Raw genomic sequence first — 19,001 nt, 5'->3', positions numbered from 1 at the left:
AATTGTCGATTCGAGCTAATAGGAGGCCTTATATGGTTAAAATGATAAACGCAACAATCATGTTGCTGTCTCATTTGTGTTTCCCCGTTTAAAATAGCGCATAGCGGTTTCCCAGTATAAATCATAACTGTTTATGAGTACAGATACATATAACAACGTTATTTTTAAACTTACTGGGATCTATGTGGTAGACAACTCCAGTAAATTTCAAATTGGAAAAATGCGCAAAACTGCGAAAGATGCATGTGTCGAAAGCGAGGTGATACATCAGTAAGTAAGTGTGTCTGGTTCCCAGCGTACTCTGCACAACAAGAGTGTGAATTGATAAGGGCAGGTAACCCAGGCTATAAGTAAGTTTCAATGCGTTTTACACAACGATGTCAATTTGAAGTAAGTTTTTGACATTTTTCTTTTTTTCTTGTACAATGTATCATCTGGTGTCTAGCCCCTTAAAATGTATTGGTAAGTAATACTTGCATGTCGAGGTATAATATCCGATTTTCAGATTCCCACCATGCTTATGTGATAATGTATTCAACAACACATTTTTATGAAATCAACCGTTACTTACAAATAAAATATAGTAACAATAACAACAAAACTTGATATCATCCTATCGACTTAACCATATACTAGTATACAACGGGACTGAAATATGTACTCGGCAAAAAATATCTTGCATCATGGTATATAATGAAGAAATATGAGTAAAATAATTGTGAAGTCCTGGAATATTTCTTGTATTGTTTTAAAATTAAGGAAGATTCTGCGCCAAATTGAAACTCAATGTCATAAACCCATGGATACAAATTACCTAGGGGTGGCTACCTACTCTTTTTCCTAAGTTTTTTTCTATAATTTTCTTGGGGAATGGTCGAACAACACATGGCACCTCTATTACCCTGATTTTAACCCTAGTTGTGTGCTCGGGGAGGTCTCTGCGCATAACGTTGTAAATCAAGTTAAACGTAACCATAGTTTATAGGGTTGCGTCTTTTGAGTATACATCCGGGCATTTTACACGCAGTTTCCGCTTGGGAAAACAAAAGTTGTTCACGATACGCAGAAAAGAATAAAATTTGTACTTAAATATAAAATATGGGCCGAAAAAAGAAGAAGCAGCTTAAACCTTGGTGCTGGTATCCTTTGAGTGGAATTTAAGTGATTAGTTGCATTAAATCAGATAATCTCAAAAAGTTGATCCAAAATACACATTATTTGTTGTCCCCAGTTTTTCATGAAACTTATAAACGATGTATATGTGGTTACATCAGTGCACCCGCACAGATGTAACCACATATACATTGTTTATACACTGTCAGTGGGAACAATCATTCAAGGTAAAACCTTTACTACAGATGTCCTGCATTTGGGTGTCATGTAACTCAGCAAGTGACCTAATGCAGTAATTGGTTGCTTTGTAATTGTTTTACACTGTCGAATCGGATTTGGAAAATTAAGTGGTGTTTATTTCACCCTGATCAAGGCAAGTCAGGGTTCTCAAAATGAACCGGCCGCCGGCCTATTTGACCAGTTAAAACCAGAAATCGGCCGGTTAGAATTGTTCTAGAAACCATAAGGTCACATTCTTTTTTTACATATTTTATACTGAGTATCTATTCTTACCTCGGCATATGTAAGAGTCTTCAGGTTTGAAATCGTATTGGTAAGAATTCTCTGTAATTCGCGCATGCACAAGCACGCTTTCCTGTTAGAAGAACACATTGCCGATGTCCAAAAAAAAAGAACATACTGTAATTCACCTTAAGAGTTCGGACACCCGTAATTATTTTCAAAAATAATTTATTTTGCGTAGCTAATTTTTGGGACACCCTAAGGACATCAATCATAACTTTCACAGTTACCAAGTTTCACAGACGAAGATTATTGATTTTTATCTTAACAATGCCTGGCTAGATTACCTAACCACATACACCACTGTGACAAGATAGTTAATACCCATCCTAAACGATTTATTGCCTGCAGGGTTTCCGCCAGCCCTTTATGGCTTGTTGGGCCCGACGTGCCTTCCGCTGGCAAGGCCAATTACCGACACGCATTAATTATGCCGACATGCTTTAATCCGCGTAGCGACAATCCTTATCAAAACAATCATCAGTTTTGACAATACACGATTTTGTTGCGATTGCAACGGTTGACTGAAGGCGTGTCGGGACTATTACGACATTTTTATCAGCCATTCAGGATCGACGACAGCATGATGGCGTGTCGGTGAGGTTCAACAGTGCCAATTAACCAAACTCCTCCTATTCTTTATCAGAATGGGAATGTGTGAAAAACCACTGTCGTAATTGCGACCTTCATCCCTATAATCATCTATGAACGCAAAGTAAACAATAAGTGTTAATTGATTTCGGTAACATAAATCATGTGTCGTTTTATTTTGTTTCTTAATCCCGAGTCCGTTTGTTAACCAATTATTAAATTATAATTGAGAACCGTGTTAAGATATCTGTGTTATTAACAAGGGTTATGCTATGTCGTCGTAATTAATTGAGTCGCGTTCCCGTCTTTAGTTTAAAAGTGTAAAGTTATATTTTGTGTTGCTTTTTATTCACCTTTGATTATTTTATCGTTCTTTTAATTTTTTTAGAAAAAAGATAAATAAATCTGAAAATACAGCCCGGCTTTAAAAATATTAGCTGTTGCAGCTTTAAATACGAATAAACGAGCAGTCGCTTTGCTCCGTGCGCTTTTGTGTTCCAGTATGCAGCGTGCTTTACATGTTTTGCTATGACGTCAACGGTGTCAATATAAATAATACCCGCACTAAACGAAACATGAGTCGATCAATATCGTCGATATTGTATTGTCGGAACACTTGAGAAATACCAATAATTAAGGAAGAGAAACCATTAAACCTTTTCACAAATAATTTTAATGTTAATCGGACTTTAGTTGGTAATTCTAAATCATGGGAACATAACTGTAAACTTGTTTAAAATGCAGGAAATTGCACCATTTTGGATACGAAAATATAAAAAAAATCGACGTAAGGGAGGGGACACCCCTCACAAACCCTCCCCTTCCGACATGCCTTATGAAATTCCTGGCGGAAACCCTGGCCTGTAGAAAGAGGAAGTGTGAACTATTTATTGGAGGATTATAGAAACAAGAAGGGCAATCAAGGGATTAGGAAAACAAAGACATGACATTTTGTAAAACGATCTGCCAATAAACTTTGAAACTTGTACCACACTTTATAATATAGACTGTAAGTATTAATAATCGTACAGTTATACTTATTGAAACATCAATAAAAGTCAACACATTCAATGATATAGGTTACTAATTAATGTGATGAATTAAAGTTTGAAATGAAATACTTAAGTTACAATCGAAATCACCACTCAGACACATTAATCCTGCATAGCAATGTCCATGCTCTCCACGAGGATCTCCTGGGTATAACTGTGAGTTATGTGACGACACAAAATGTGACTGTTTGATCTGAAGCCAATAGAATGTGCTTATTCATTTCAATGCATGTATAAAATGGTGTTTAATGGGATTTTATTTAATTTGATGAAGGATTTACACTTATAGGCGTAATAAATAAGTTTATGACCATTGATAACTATGGATAAATTAATAAGTGGTAAAATGCAAACATGAAGAAAAAAGGCAGGTTTAAAATACACGTAGATAAAATGTAAAAATGGTGATTTTGTATGAATTCTGACAGCAAAAAAAATATTATTTAAAGGTGTCTGAACTCTAAGATGAAATACGGTAGATGACTTTTTTTCGGCCACAAACAGCCACTCGTAAGTTTGAATAATTAATTACCATTGAGTATTCATCCATTTATTATAGACCTGTTGCATAAGTTAGCGTGATATTTCTCTTTTAGTTTATATATTCGATCGATTCTTATTTTGATTTGTTTGCAGGAAACTTCACGAAAACGAAAAGAAAATGGTTTAAAAAATCGGTCTGAAATGTGTTCTTTTTTCTATTTTCAATCCAAAACGGCTTAGTCAGTGATGATACAGACACTGACAGTGACTTGTCAAGGTCTTTCTCTGAATGTATGCTATGTATGACATTTCTGTATATTGTATGTGAACTTATGTACAAAACAGTATTTTTATTGAAATTTTGCATTGTTGTTCACTTCAAAACTCCTAGAAAAACAGTACCCTAATTGGCTCAGAATGCAGGAAATTGCATTCTTGTTTTAAAAATGTCTGGAGGGGGGCATGACCCCTGACCCCCCTAAAAAGCCTGTTCAACTCAAACATTTTGAGAACCCTGCATGTAGTCGTGACAATTATTTTTGCCTTAAAGGGACTTTACACCAGATTGGCACCCAAAAATGTTTTTTTCTGTAAAGAATCCCAGAACAATTATTTAATAAAATGCTTGATGGTGCGCTACACCGTAACAGGCCCTGCACCGTACCTAAGCAGAAGCAGAAGTTTGACTTTTTGATATCATAATTGTAAAAAAATTGATACCAAAATGTAAAAGAAAATATAGTTGGAGACCGGATTCGAACCGGTTTAGCCAAAAGCAGTTAAGTGTTGTATCCTCTGTGCTACGAAGGCTAACCCTGAACTGTTGCAGACAACGCGAAAACTTTTTCTTCTTCACAGGACATTGCGACAGGTAAACACTGAAAGTTTACCTGTCGCACCAAATTTTTACCTGTCGCAATGTTACAAACAGTATTCAGTTACATCAGCCTAAACCTTGATTTTAAGCCTCTTTTTTAAATAAGTTTTGTAATTCCCCATTATAACAGGTTTAGATCTTTTTGGTTAGATTTGTCCTACAGTACTATAATAAATTACAAAAAAAGCTAAACATCATGTAAAAAAAATCAATATTCGGATCTTATGTCATAAATTTTTTCTTCCCTTGCCTCCCCCAAAAAACTCATATCTGGTTCGTCTACCCATGGAACAGCTAGATCTTACTCTTTTAATTCATCTTTAAATTAAAGATACAGTACGGTTATAAAATGTAACGAATTGTACTACAAGTTAAACTCAGGCACAACATTTATGCAAAAACGAAAGTAGAGTTCTTGTTATTGGCAATAATAAACAGAGCGGGAAGAAAGTCAGCTTGGTATATTAATCATCATATTTAAATTAACACGATTGCCGGGAACCACTTCGCCGAAAATAAATACATACGGAATTTTGTAATTTCCGAACATTTCCGTAAAATAAAAGTATTAGAGTACGAGCTGAAATCGGAACCTTACGCGTTTGATCGGCTTTTACGGAAACATGTCGAAACGGGGTTTACAAATAGTGATACACGGATTAACACGCTGAATAATCATGGTATAATAGTTAAAAATAACTCTGAACATTTATTTAGAAACTGAAAGTAAATTTTCCGAAAATTAAACGGTGCTGACTGTAATTTTTCACCGGACATTGTGACCGACCAAAACAAAAGTTTCGTCGGTCAAAATGAAAATATACCGGACATGTCCGACTGTCCGACGGACATTCGCATTGTCTGCTGTTGGAATATTTAAGCTATATGCCTAACTTGGTAATTTCACGTGATAACATTGACTAGCCAATCATGAATAAGAATAATTCTACTAGGTAGACATACATAGTAATCTTTTTTAATAGAAAAATACAAAAAACTGCAAAATATAAATTGTCAACTATTTGGTGCTTCATTTAGTAAGTTTCTATGCATTGTACACATTGATACTAAGTTAATGTCCATTTTCGACAATTTTCTTCTTTTTTTGCTATTTCATCATAAAGTGTTTAGCCCCTTTAATTGAGTCAATCCATGTAGTACAAATTTTTCTTAACAGTTTATCAGGTACTGTAACAGAGAATTTGATGACGAGAAGATCCTCATCCAGCACCAAAAGGCAAAACACTTCAAATGTCATATATGTCACAAAAAATTGTACACAGGGCCAGGATTGTCAATCCATTGTATGCAGGTAATGATTTAAGAATAAACTGTTTACTCAAAAGGTTTTTTTTGCCAATTGATCTGTATGAATGATTGATATAAACAGCATACTACGTTTTCAGCTCAGAAAATGTTGAAGTATTGTTGTAGCCTTGATGTTGTTGGCATGTGCAAACTTAAAGCTTTAAACATTTGAGATATTCACATGAAATTGGTGTATGTGTAATGTTCCGCTGTAAGCCGAAGTGCGTATATAGTACGTTGGTGTACTTGATTGGTTATATGCAAATTGGCATATCCAGTTCTACGTGTGGATGGAGAATATACTGTATTTAAAGACTAGTCGACCTCTTCAGGGTTGAGCATGCCTTTCTCTGAAGGGATCTGTTGGCCTTGTTGGCCTCGCATGTTACATACGCACGGGTGTAACAAGGCCTGTAATTCTTGCACTATCATTATGATATTGTCGAGTTATGGCCACTTGTTTGACTGGCATTCACTCTTGTCTTCTGAGTCGCTTCTTATATATGATAATTATTGAGTTTGCTAGACTGCTGACATATTGACTGGTTTACAACAAATCTTTCATTAAATTGTATAAAAAATTAATGTATAATTCAGTATTGATTTATTACTTCTTTTCCTAGTGTTTTCCAGTTGTATCAGTGAGGGGAAAGTAATTTTAATCAGAAAAGAGACAGTATGTTGTTCAACTTTAAGCAGGAAGGTTATAATAAAATTACATTCCCGTTGTAGGTACATAAGGAAAAGATGGACAAAGTTCCAAACTCGGTACCAGGAAGGAACAACATAGAGATAGAAATCTATGGCATGGAGGGAATCCCAGATCAAGATTTGCGAGATCATGAACGAGAGAAAAATAAAAAAGGTAAAATGGACCGGATGTCTTGGTAGTTTTAATATGGTTAATGTTGATTGAAATATTTTTTGCAGTGATTAAAAAAAATATGGTTATCATAATAACGCAACTTTGTCAAACCTTATGAAGTATAAACTGGAACATTTTATAAATGTGTTTCCCTGAGATGTCATGTCTTTTAGCTCTTATCTATTTAATTTGAATGCCAGTTTACTACAAATTCAAATTAAAAGGACTGTTAGCGAAAAAGGCTTTCAGAGAATGGGCCGTCTCCAACTAAGGCATGGCATGGCACAGTGATCCAAATGCTAATAATACACTACATGACAATTTATTGTATAAATAGCTAGTTTTTATTCAAAACCAAAACTGAAACACAAAAATTGGTCATTTCTTTTTACAGCTAATGCAGCCAAAAACCCTGGAGACAGTGACGACGATTCACAGCCTGGGACTAGCACTACCACATCCACACCATCAGCTCCCCCTTTACCCGGTGGTATGGGGCCTAACATGGGCTTTATGGGCATGCCCCCTATGCCTCCTCCGATGGGTATGGGGCCAATGGGAATGCGGCCTGGCATGGGACCTATGGGTAAGTGAAATGGAAGGGACGATAACATGAATCAGGGCTTTAAAACGGATAAACTCATCTGAGGCAGTGACAAAATATTCTTTTATTTAATCATGTAAAATGCATTGTCTCAAACTGTCACGTAGTTACAAGTCTAGACATATTTTGTGGAAAAAATGTTTTGCCAATTTGGGACCATCTGGTGTCTTGCCTCTGTAGTACTTGTCAAGTTTGTTTTTCCAGATAATTCATGAGTGATTATCATGAATAACAAACTTACACTTGATATCTGCATAATATGTTAATTAATTTCTATTTCTATTTGTCATTCCAGGACCAATGGGACCAATGTAAGTGAACTCAAGGCTTTATTTACTAGGAGTTAAATAAAACTTGTCATCACGTGATTGACTTAGAGACACTTTGTTTTAACTAAATTACTAGTATTAAATACATGTATTTTACATTGAAGACTCATTGCAATAAGTTTGCCAATGTAAATAGTAACTTCATGAGCATCCGTTAATAACAAAATGATCAAAAGTATTTTAATAATCTGCAGACCAACATTTTGAATCGTCTTTTGTAGGATGGGTCCAGGAGGTATGCCAATGCCACCTCGTCCCTTTATGGGTCCAGGAGCGCCCCCGATGCCCCCGATGTCTACCCCACCGATGTCTGCACCACCATCCAAACCTCTTTTCCCAGCTGCTGCTGCTGTAAGTAGTCTTTAAGGGTTTCCAAAGCCCGAAGTTTGGGCCTGAATTCCTTGAACTGGAACTAAATACTGGATATGTGATTCTTGATCAATTTTCTGAATCACTCCTACTCATACTATATAAAGTCCTGAATCCTCATACTTTGAACAATTTTTTCAGGCTTGGGATTTTCATCCAGTTATATTCCTGATATTTGTACATGTATAAAGTGCTGTTACTAACATATTTAGCGATGCCTTAATGTACTTAAAATGTAGGAATGCAGAAAATTGTTTCAATCCTGGTATTTTATGAATATACCACCTAAGCTCAATAAATTTGTAAATTATTCAGTCAAGCAGTGGAAGCTCAGCCCCGCCCACATCAACGTCGATGGCGGGCCCTGTTAAGCCGACGTTCCCAGCAGCAGCAGCCATGTCACCAGATTCCTCGTCTCCCGGGGCAATCATCACGGGCGCCCCACAGATCAAGAAACCAGAGTCAAGTTCAGGTTTGAGTTCCAGGTTGATGCATCCAGATGAGGACATATCATTGGTGAGTTGTGCTGGAAATTTAGCTTTTGTTGCTTAAAGTTAAAGAAGTAAGATTCTGTCAAGGGAAAGCGGAAATGCCAATTTATTATCTGCTTTCTGGTGGTTTATAGAGATTTATCAGTGATATAATACTATAGTTTACTGTTTGAAATAGTAAAAATATCAAATAGATATTTTCCACTTTTTTATAGCCTGCTCTTATTTCCAAATCAAATGTCAGCGTGCACAGGGCTTGGACATGCCATGTCATTTCTGATATGATGTTACCTGTGCATACAAATCGGCACATTTTTTTCTAAAAAAAATGTTATTGAATGACTTTTAACTCTTATTTTAGGCATATAATAAACAGAAAAACTATTGGTTTTTAGTGTAAGAAAGCAATATGTTTCACCCTGTGATCATCATAAGTGAAATAAACAATTATCCTCTATATAAATGTGAGCTTGCTTGTTGTTTATGTACAAGGGGAAATTATTGTTAACAAAAAAACTATTTTTCACATAATTTTATCCCCTTTTTTTGTTTGAAGAATTGTTAAAATCATTATGTCATCTTTGTGCAACAAATTTGACCATGGCTATAACTGTAAAACCATTTTAGGTATTCAATAAGACTTTGTACAAATGTTGCCAGAGACAATGCACACATGAACAGCAAGGCCCACTACTCTGGCTTGAATACTTATTGATTATGGCCCTTTTCCACTTAAAAAATAGAAGACACACTTGACATAATTATGCATTTTTAATTACTTAGTGCACATATAGTTTCAAACTGTTTTGTGATGCTGAAAGTGTATGGAAATGATTTTATAAAGGTTTCACAGGTAAGATTAACATTTTAGCCCTGAACACTAACTAACAAATTATATGTAATATTTTGTCTGTTTCTTTTCATTTATACAGGAAGAAAAGCGAGCTACATTACCAAAGTATTCCCATTTTATGAATAAGGGTATGGGAACATCCAAACCCAGCATGATGCCACCAGCTAGTATGAGTATGGGTATGCCTCCTAACTCCATGCCTATGGGTAAGTATGGCTGTTCATACAAAATGCTTAGAGGTCAGCTGGAACACTTTGAGATTAAAAATTGCAAAAAAAATACATATTTGTGTTATAATATAAATATTTTTATGTGTAAACAATTGTTACAAATCTAGCTATAGACCTGAATGTGTTGACCTAAGATTAAGTTTTTATTTATTTTATTCCTGTGTTTTGTTTGTTGTATATACTCATAAAACAACCATAATTAGTGACATTGTGGGTTTATCTCTGATCATATGACCTGTATTTGAATCATATGATCAGTGTCTGGCAAATTCATAGCCTGGAGCTGCATGCTCTCAAAGCATTGTCTGACTATCATATTTTAAAATAGTTCCGGTAGTAGTCTGGGTTTTAAAGATGAAAAGTCTGATTAAATTACAATATGAGTTTTATAATTTACAGGTATGGGACCTGGTCCAGGCCCAGGAATGAGGCCTCCTATGCCTCCACAAGGTAAGTACACCTAGTTTCTTGTAGAAATTATTTTTGATGCATTTGAAGATTTTATAAGACCTGTAGTTAATGAAATGACCACATTGTATGTACGATTTTTTTTTACACAAGCACCTTGTGACTTGTCTTGTTTGAAGGATGATTTGTTTGGACAGTATTTCACAAATTCTTGTTTGTTTATATTTCACAAACTCTTGTTTTTGGTCCGACATGGTTTGATTTGTGGGGCCAGTATTTCACAAACTCCTATTTGTTTAAATTTTACAAACTCTCTTTTTTGGTCAGACAGGATTTTATTTATTAGGCCCAATATTTCACAAACTCTTGTTTCTGCTCTGTTCAGGTATGATGGGGATGCCGCCGAATCAGGGAATGCCACCAAACCAGGGAATGTTCAACATGGGTTTCCCAGGCAACCGGCCTATGTACGGGCCAGGGGGTGGGCGATACTGAGGGGGTGGATCTCACAGACAGATGGGCGAACTTTTGAAAACATGGAGCTTCAACGTTAGCCCTTTCACTTTCAGAACCAACAGATAAGTGCAATACTGGTAGTGCACTCCACTTGAATCGTAGGGGTTTTACTTGCATGTGGTTGCAGTAATTTAGTATTCCATTTCTGGAGTGGCGGTTATCATGGCTGCATTGTACCAGTTACTTTTATTTCTTTGAATAGTGAAATAATCTGTACACACATGATTGTCAGAAACATGTACAAGAAAAATTGTGGTAAGTGGAATTAATTGTAAATGTACATTATTTTAAAACACTGCTGTAAATAGCAAAACCATTTTATTTTCGAAGCATGTGAATATTTTGCTGTGTGTAAAAATCTCGTGTACATTTCACTGTCAGTAAATAACAAGGTATGTAAACTTAAGTGTGAAATATATTGTTGGATTATTATATAAATTCAGTTCATATTGTGTAGCCGCTGAGTTTCTGAAGAGGATCTCAAACGAGGTCAGTTTCTCTGCTTAGCTCCTGTCAATTTCATTGGGTAAATGGACAAAAAACCTGTATTAAAACACTCGTTTGATACTTCAGATGCTATTGTGTTATAGTTTAAATTTGGAAGCTGAATTCCAGTTTTTTTCTTTCAATTTATTTAATATTCAAATTCTTATCAGCATATGTATTGACTTAACATGGGCAGGATCTATGATGAAAGATAAATTGCAGGCAAGTCTAGATTTAAAACAAAATGTTAAGGGGTAATGGCGACTTCCTGCTGCAAGCTAAAGGCAAGTGGTCACAGTGGCCGCTAAAGCTGCTGTTGGGCTCATTTTAAGCCCCCAACTTAGGTTGGCGACACTTTTCGTATGTTTAGTAGATGTTTGAGGGAAGATTTGAGACATTGGAAGATAGCCAAGTTAAATAAGGCAAGTTGTGTCACAGCATTTCATCTGCTTGTAAAACGTTTACCATTGGTACATTTCCAGTCTTATAGATTTGTTTCCATGAATTCATGAAGACACCATAGTGCTTGGTACTCTAGATCAAGAAAATGTGGTTTAATGACAAATACTGGTCGCTAGTTGTATATTTTGTAAAGAAATATTAGCACATGGTAGCAATTTTCAAACAGTTTACTGTTAAAAACCCATCACTAAACAACTGTGAAAATTTGCAGTAATTGCTTTGACAACTGGTCAGTTTTTGTTTGATACAAAAATAAATTATGATAAATGATGTCAATAAAACCAGTCATCGAAATTAAACTAATTAATTTCGACCCCTGTATAACAAATACCCAAAGACCTAACTGTACTGATGGTGAATGTTATCTGGATGGTGCTGTTGGGCCCTTGCCCCCAACAGTTTTCGCTGTTGGTGACTGATTTATTTACATTTTGTTGTATACGATTATGGTTACATGTTTATCGAAAAGATGCAGATGTACTCTTCCGAAAGCAGGCAAGTCGTCACAGCATTTGCTGTTGGGCTTCTGCCCCCAACTTTTGTTGGCGACTTTCTTTTCATCTCCAGTTTTATTGTAAATTTTTGGATTTTTAGTTGTACACCATTCAGTAATGAACTTAATATTAAGATTAGGCTACAATGGATTCTGATTTTTGTGGTGTTTGTTTGCTTTGAACGTTTTCAGACATAGAACACAGTCATACTGGTAGGTGGAAATGCATGGAATTGAACATGTGTTTTAAGTTTAAGTTCAAATTAATTATTCTTGATTACTGTATAGGGCATTTTAATTGGCTGGGTGTGTTTAACTGTTGTATAATTGCCTTTTTAAAAATCTGCGATATCAAGTAGCAAACATGATTTTTTTGTCTGAAGAAAATATTCATCATCTTATGGCTTCCTAATATTTGAAACTTAAAACCACATATCATATTTAATAAAGATATATTGTAACTTGTTAGCAATCTGCTACCTCTGCATGGCAAATATTATACATCTAGTGTTCAAGATTGACCTAGCGGAGAGTGTGGTTTTCCTGAATGTGTGATTCTGCAAGTTATCAGATAAACAAGTGGATCAGATGAAATTTTGCATTTATGGTACAAATTAACAGCAAATTATTTTATTTTTAACATTTTACCGAAATATTGGAATGAAAAACCTGTGATTGACACATTTTTTCGACTCATTTTTTGAATAGGAAAAAAGCGAAATATGTAAAGCCCTATACAGTAGTTTTTAACATGTTCAACGCAATCTAAGATTTTATCACAAATTTCTGAATAGATTTGAACATGATATCTATGGTCACCTTGTGTGATTTTTCAGGACTCAAGATAAAAGCAAAGCTTGATCAGATCTGGATTTGGATTCCGGTCAAGGTATTTACATTGTTGAATGAAGCAAATATGTCACAACATCTAGTGGGTCAAAATGTGCTTGGCTAAACATGTATGTACATGTTATGATTTTAACCATAGGTGGTAGTAACGGTCAGGGATGGCTAAAGGTTGAAAATGAGATGGGTTTTTTATATGATTTCTTACATAATACAGAGGTACCCAAGAATGAACTCACTCCTTGCCCAAACAGGGCAATTTGTTGGTGGATTGCCTTGAATCTTATAGCTCCAGAGATTAAAAAAACAAACAATATTTTATTCTTCTCAAAACTGATTGAAAAAGGTTAGCTGGTTGCTTTCCGTTGCTACTTCATTTGTTGTTAGTATTGATACTCCATTTTGCTTCAAATTAGAAGTCAGGAGAAACCCTCAAAAGGGCTTCTTAAAAGCTAGTTTTGCTGCTGCAGCAGGTTGCTTGACCCCCTTTGACCCTCATTGAGAAACTAAAGGTGCCGCCCAAAGACATCCCCAAAATGGTTTTAGCCTGTCAGCTGCCTGATCAATTTCACTGCTTAAGAACTGGAACTTTTGAAGCATTGTATCAAATAATTCCACCATCTTTTTCTTATACTGCCCCCTATGGTTATGAGCACATTCGGATCTACTAGTGTTGTTGGGTTTCTATGCCCCTAGCTTGTGCTAGTGACAACATTTTAGAATAGCAAGAGATGATCTTACTTAGTAAATGTTATTAAAACCATATGGTCTGTGTCTGCTGTGAATGCTATATTTTCAGAGCTTTTCAAGAACCAGAATTACAATTGACCGAAACTGAAAACCCTCCCGCAATTATGAAATTTAAATCGTAGAAAAAAACAGGCAATTTCAAATGAACATTGAAGCGCATCTATTGGACAGTTTAAATGATAAGTAAAAGAACATTATAAATGGTTTAACAGGGACAAGAAATACAATTCCCTGAAGTGTGCTAAGTTCATATGTATCAGAGATGATATTTATCACAAAGAAGTGTTGCCATAGTTGTACTAAACTTCAATTTTATTTGAAAGATTAGTTGTACAGTCTAAACCTGTTGTCTCGATATCACTTGGCTCGATTCTTGTTGGCTTGAACTGGATGTGAAGGACCGATTTTGTTTTACACTTCATAAGCATTCCTGCTTGGCTCGATATTTGCGAGGCCTGGAAGCAGTTTGAGCAGTCCCTCGGATATCGAGAAAATGGGTTTTGACTGTAAGTTGACTGACATTGTTTTTCATTTACATGGTGTCCATATGCTTTATTTTAAATCATGATGTACAGTATACATGTTAACTTTGTAATGTTTAACATTCATTTTCAAACGTTTTATCATCTGTTACATACATGTATTACTTGTATTTTGTGTGTTTTAAAAACAAAAAAAATAATTGTATCCGTTTGTACCAGTCATTAGAATGAATGTTGAAAATAAATGATTTTAATGTGTTTCTTATCTCTTATGAATATTATACATGATGCACCTGCTTAAAATATAATTTTTTGCGCATTTCTGAGGCCACTTGCTTATATAGATTTCTTAGTCACACTTCTGAATCAGCACTTGACATAAAATTCTGCAAGGAACTTAGAATATATGGTTACAGGGGCCATTTTATCTAGTGTCCTTAACAGTGCATCAATACTGGTGAAAATCAGTTATATGTATATAATCGCTCATAGGATTCATACTGCAACAGCCCCTTTTATTGTAGTTCATCAGGAGTCGGCGAAAGTTATCAACCAAGGAAATCCTACGGTTGATTATTAATGTACCGTATATGGCCTAATTTTGTTGACTGCCATCAATATAAACCGGTGCATTTTCTGTGAAATTCTATTTAGTATTTCTGCATGTAAAGATTCATTGTGCTTGTGGAAGGTCGTATGGTGGGCGGGCAGAAAAGTGTCTACAAATTGAGTTCAGGTTGTATCTAGGCTATGCAAAAGGGGAACAACTTGGCCTTGAGGAACACCCATGTCTGTCAGTCCAATGACAAGGTCACACTTAAGGTCTTCGCACAAAGTTATTTATATGTTTGGTCTATAAATGGGTCATCATATGCATATGGAGCTTAAATAAAGAAAAAAAATTTCCACTAAGTTCATGTGTCAAATATCCATGCCTTTGGGTACCCCCCCCCCCCCCCCCAATGTACTTTGAATTGTCCAAACTGTAATTTGGCAATGCACACGGGGATTTGAGATAACTTGGCACAAATGTTCACCATGCCCTTGGACCAACCATGAAAACAGTGAGCTAGACATTTAGTAGTAGGTGGCTAAGTATATGATCCGTCTAGTCCAGTGTGTACAACAACTCTGCCTTGTTTAATATTAGTTTACTTTATGCATATGTTTACACTGATAAAAAACCAAGTCCAAGCTAGCTCTTCACATAAGCTACCTACACACCAACTTTTACTACTATCCATCAATTTTAACTCAATTTATTGGGCAGAAATCAGCGTCTGAAGCCCGCCACTTGACGACATCCCCATTGTAATAACCTGGTTTTCGTTGATAACCTGGTTAAAAATAGTTCGTCAATGGTCAGATTTACATATACTTTGGCTTGTTCAACCCAAAAAATTGTTATATATGGAAGGAATTAATCGTGGCAAATGTCCATCTGATGAGGTGGTACAATGCATGTAAGAAACGGTCCTGTAGGGTCATGTTAAATTAACCTTGATGACACTGGTGTCATTCTAACTGTTGGTCTTGACTGTTGCCTGGTTATGTGTTTAAGGATTTTAAAGCAAGACTATCACAGGATTGTTGACTACACATGCTCTGGCTTGACAGGAGATCTTGTCTATGTATTTTTTGAGACAGATGTGAAATAATCAATAAAATGTGACTGAAAGGGTGCACAACACTAATGCTGACCAACATGCCGATGAAGTTTCATGTGCAAGCTGCAGATCTTTAGGAGGTACATGCACCACAAGATTGTAACTGAATGTGACGAACACAACTCAATTGTAACCCCCGGATATTCAGCCCCCGATATGGTAACAGGGTTCTCAATAAGTCTCGGTTGAACTGTATCAAGTACTGAAGTTACCGACCATCACTACTTATTCTACTGAATATTCTTTTATCTTTTAAATTTTTAAATCAACCCATTTGCCATCATTTTCGCCAACAGCGGGTTATTAAGAATGCTGAACGAGGACAGTACTGCTAATATATTGCGTCGGGAATCAAATTTGTTGGTGTTTTTTTCTATTTTCATTTTCATATTATGATCATAAAGCATACTTTATGTTCAATGTTGGAGAGTTGGATAATCATCCCGTTTAATTATACTTACCGTATGAAGGAAATAAAGTATACAAAACACTTCAAGATCAATTATTTATTGATAATTTCCATTGGTGATGAACAGTATAATTAACATGTATTGAAAACTTTGACTGGCAAAGTCAAAATAACAAATGGGCAAAATATATTGGTTTCAGTTCCTTACCACTACTTTACATATCAATAATAATTACCTCCCCTTTACATAACAATAATAATTACCTCCCCTTTACATAACAATAATAATTACCTCCCCTTTACATATCAATAATAATTACCTCCCCTTTACATAACAATAATAATTACCTCCCCTTTACATATCAATAATAATTACCTCCCCTTTACATATCAATAATAATTACCTCCCCTTTACATATCAATAATAATTACCTCCCCTTTACATATCAATAATAATTACCTCCCCTTTACATATCAATAATAATTACCTCCCCTTTACATAACAATAATATCAATAACAGTATAATTAACAACCAACTGGAAGTATCCTGTACTCCAGCAATGACAACGTGTATACAGTTCTTGTATCGATGTTCATTTGGACAACCATGATTATTTACATATGTGTACATGTATGTTAATATGCACAATAAATAGTTGTAAAAGTAAATACAACCTCATAAACTAGCAATTGGTTATCATGTCAGCAAAGCATCTTTGACAGTATACAGAAAGTTCAAGCCAGATAAACGCATTCTTTCAAATACAAATGTTGTGTAATCAAAGATCAAGTACAATATATGAATTTTCACCAATACAATTGTCCTATATCAAACAATTTTGCAGATCATGCAAGTATTATAACATACATAATTTGAATGAAAAACTATTAAATGTTATATTATCAAGTTCACAAAACTCCTATTAAAATTATTTACACAGATGAACATCTTCCAAGCATGAAGGCGGATAAATCTGGAAACAGCCATAAAAACAACCAAACAAAATAACATGAAATGCATTTTTTTTACAAAGCTGCCAATGAATGTTAATGTACAATGAGAGAACAAAAATAAATTTAACGATTAATATAATGAGGAAAAACCATGACTAGAGTGAAAAACCATGGGAGAGTGTTGCCAATGCTCATCAGTAGCAGAACTACAATCAGGGCCCTTTTACTAGTTATGGAGAAGGCACCCTAGCCTTTTTCGTGAGGAAAACACTGTTTGTTCCAGTTTGGGGGAAAAATATGTAAGTTCTTATTCAAACAGTTTGGTCCATTTAGTTTTACAAATGGAGTTAAATATCAATAATGCAGTAAATATGTCGCACAGAAACATCAATAAATGAATCATGAAATTCTTGTTATATATATATATTTTTTTTTTAAATAATATCGGAGGCTATTTTGGAAAAAAAAGGTCTGGTCCTTGGGGAAGTAGGCAGGTATCGCCAACACCAAAGACAAGTAAAAAGGCCTCGATAATTATTAAAGCCTGATTTATGGGTCTTACTATATACATGTGCATATTTTCTCTTCTAACATGACCGTGACACAAGTTTCATAACAGTAAATGTAATAAATGAGAAAAAATCACGTGACTAACACAAGTGTGGCAGAGCATACACCAAGGCTTATCAAGGAGCATACTTACAATAATTAAAGCCAAAGTTATGGGCCTTGCTTTACATGTGCTTATTGTGTCTTGCAACATGTGCACCAAGTTTCATTCATATTAGATTAAATGGTTTAAGGGATGCAGAAGAGATGAAAGGTTTTGCCATATAACGCTACCAATGATGATAAGGACACCAAGGCTAGGACAACACCTTGACTTTTTTTCCATCAGAAAAACTTACAAGATTACAAATAGAAACTAACAACAACAAGAGTGAGCAGATACATTTACAAGCCTTTGACAAAATATTGAATGTTAATCTCCACTTGAATTGAAACAAAAATTATTTATAATTATGTTAATTCAATCTAGCTGAGTCATGCATGCATGACCAGTCTAACCGTTTGTTTTGGAATAAATAAAACGGCTTCAATGGGGCTTCCATTACGGTAAGAATTTGAAATTGGAAGTATGAACTTCCTTGCTATCAGTTTTGGAAGTTTTTCTCTGAAAGTGGAAGTCTCTCCAAAACACCAATTTGTTCCACTGTTTTCAACTATATGTTAAAAATTACGTAATTAGCAACTCCACAAATTGATATTAAACTATTGAAAATATGACCAAAATAAGTAACACATTGACACCAGGTTTTGATAATTGAACTTCAAAGTCTTCTTGAAAATTATGGAAGCTTTTGTACTTCCAAGAACCCATTTTTGGAAGTTTTAGCCCATTTTTAGGGAGTAATATACTTACAAACTTCCTTTAGTAGAAGCCCGGACTGCTTCATTTGATTACTTACTCAAAAGGTAAGCATATGATGATCTATGATCCTTTTGTTAATAAGATGTTGAAAACATACATGAAAATAGACTGCCATTCATAACGTTGACACAAATAACACATACTGCTTAAATTCACAAACAAATTGTAAAAAATGATCATGTTGTTAAATAAATATCCATCAATCCTCATCACACGGAGAAGAAGATCTTGTGTTGGAAGAGGAAGTAGGCCAACAACACCCACACAGCTGTGTCCAGGCAGTTGATTGGCAGATACAGGTCATGTGATGGGGGTCGTGATCCTAGATTCAAATATCTGGCCACTGGTTGGCTGATAATCTCATGACCCAAGTAGAGTAATATTGCATTCATCCCTGGAATTAAGAAG

The 19,001-nt window shown here is 35.2% G+C and overlaps 2 protein-coding genes across 2 annotated transcripts in view; one reads left to right on the top strand and one right to left on the bottom strand.

The window, feature by feature from the left end:
• The first annotated feature begins 1,009 nt into the window (after positions 1–1,009).
• On the top strand, positions 1,010–14,388 carry LOC128213091 (BUB3-interacting and GLEBS motif-containing protein ZNF207-like). The gene is made up of 10 exons (XM_052918621.1): positions 1,010–1,139; positions 5,824–5,950; positions 6,679–6,811; positions 7,206–7,397; positions 7,711–7,726; positions 7,966–8,095; positions 8,429–8,629; positions 9,537–9,663; positions 10,087–10,137; positions 10,481–14,388. The coding sequence occupies exons 1-10, from the start codon at positions 1,099–1,101 to the stop codon at positions 10,588–10,590; spliced, it is 1,128 nt and encodes a 375-aa protein (XP_052774581.1). The 5' UTR covers positions 1,010–1,098; the 3' UTR covers positions 10,591–14,388.
• A 1,900-nt stretch (positions 14,389–16,288) lies between these two features.
• LOC128219246 (heparan-alpha-glucosaminide N-acetyltransferase-like) overlaps positions 16,289–19,001 on the bottom strand; it is a 35,919-nt gene continuing 33,206 nt past the window's right edge. Inside the window, exon 17 of the mRNA XM_052927061.1 lies at positions 16,289–18,987. Coding sequence (XP_052783021.1) covers positions 18,803–18,987 — 185 coding nt within the window. The 3' untranslated portion in view covers positions 16,289–18,802. The remainder of the gene's footprint in view (positions 18,988–19,001) is intronic.

This window comes from Mya arenaria, chromosome 2 (assembly GCF_026914265.1).
Source record: "Mya arenaria isolate MELC-2E11 chromosome 2, ASM2691426v1".
Lineage (NCBI taxonomy): Eukaryota > Metazoa > Mollusca > Bivalvia > Myida > Myidae > Mya > Mya arenaria.
This window is presented reverse-complemented; position numbering and strand designations above follow the sequence as displayed.

What these genes read in the sequence shown, in the direction of transcription:
- LOC128213091 (XM_052918621.1), top strand. Translation starts at nt 1,099, where the DNA reads ATGGGCCGAAAAAAGAAGAAGCAGCTTAAACCTTGGTGCTG. An exon ending in TGTCAATCCATTGTATGCAG is followed by an intron (nt 5,951 to 6,678) that starts GTAATGATTTAA and finishes TTCCCGTTGTAG; the next exon opens with GTACATAAGGAAAAGATGGA. An exon ending in TCCTAACTCCATGCCTATGG is followed by an intron (nt 9,664 to 10,086) that starts GTAAGTATGGCT and finishes TATAATTTACAG; the next exon opens with GTATGGGACCTGGTCCAGGC.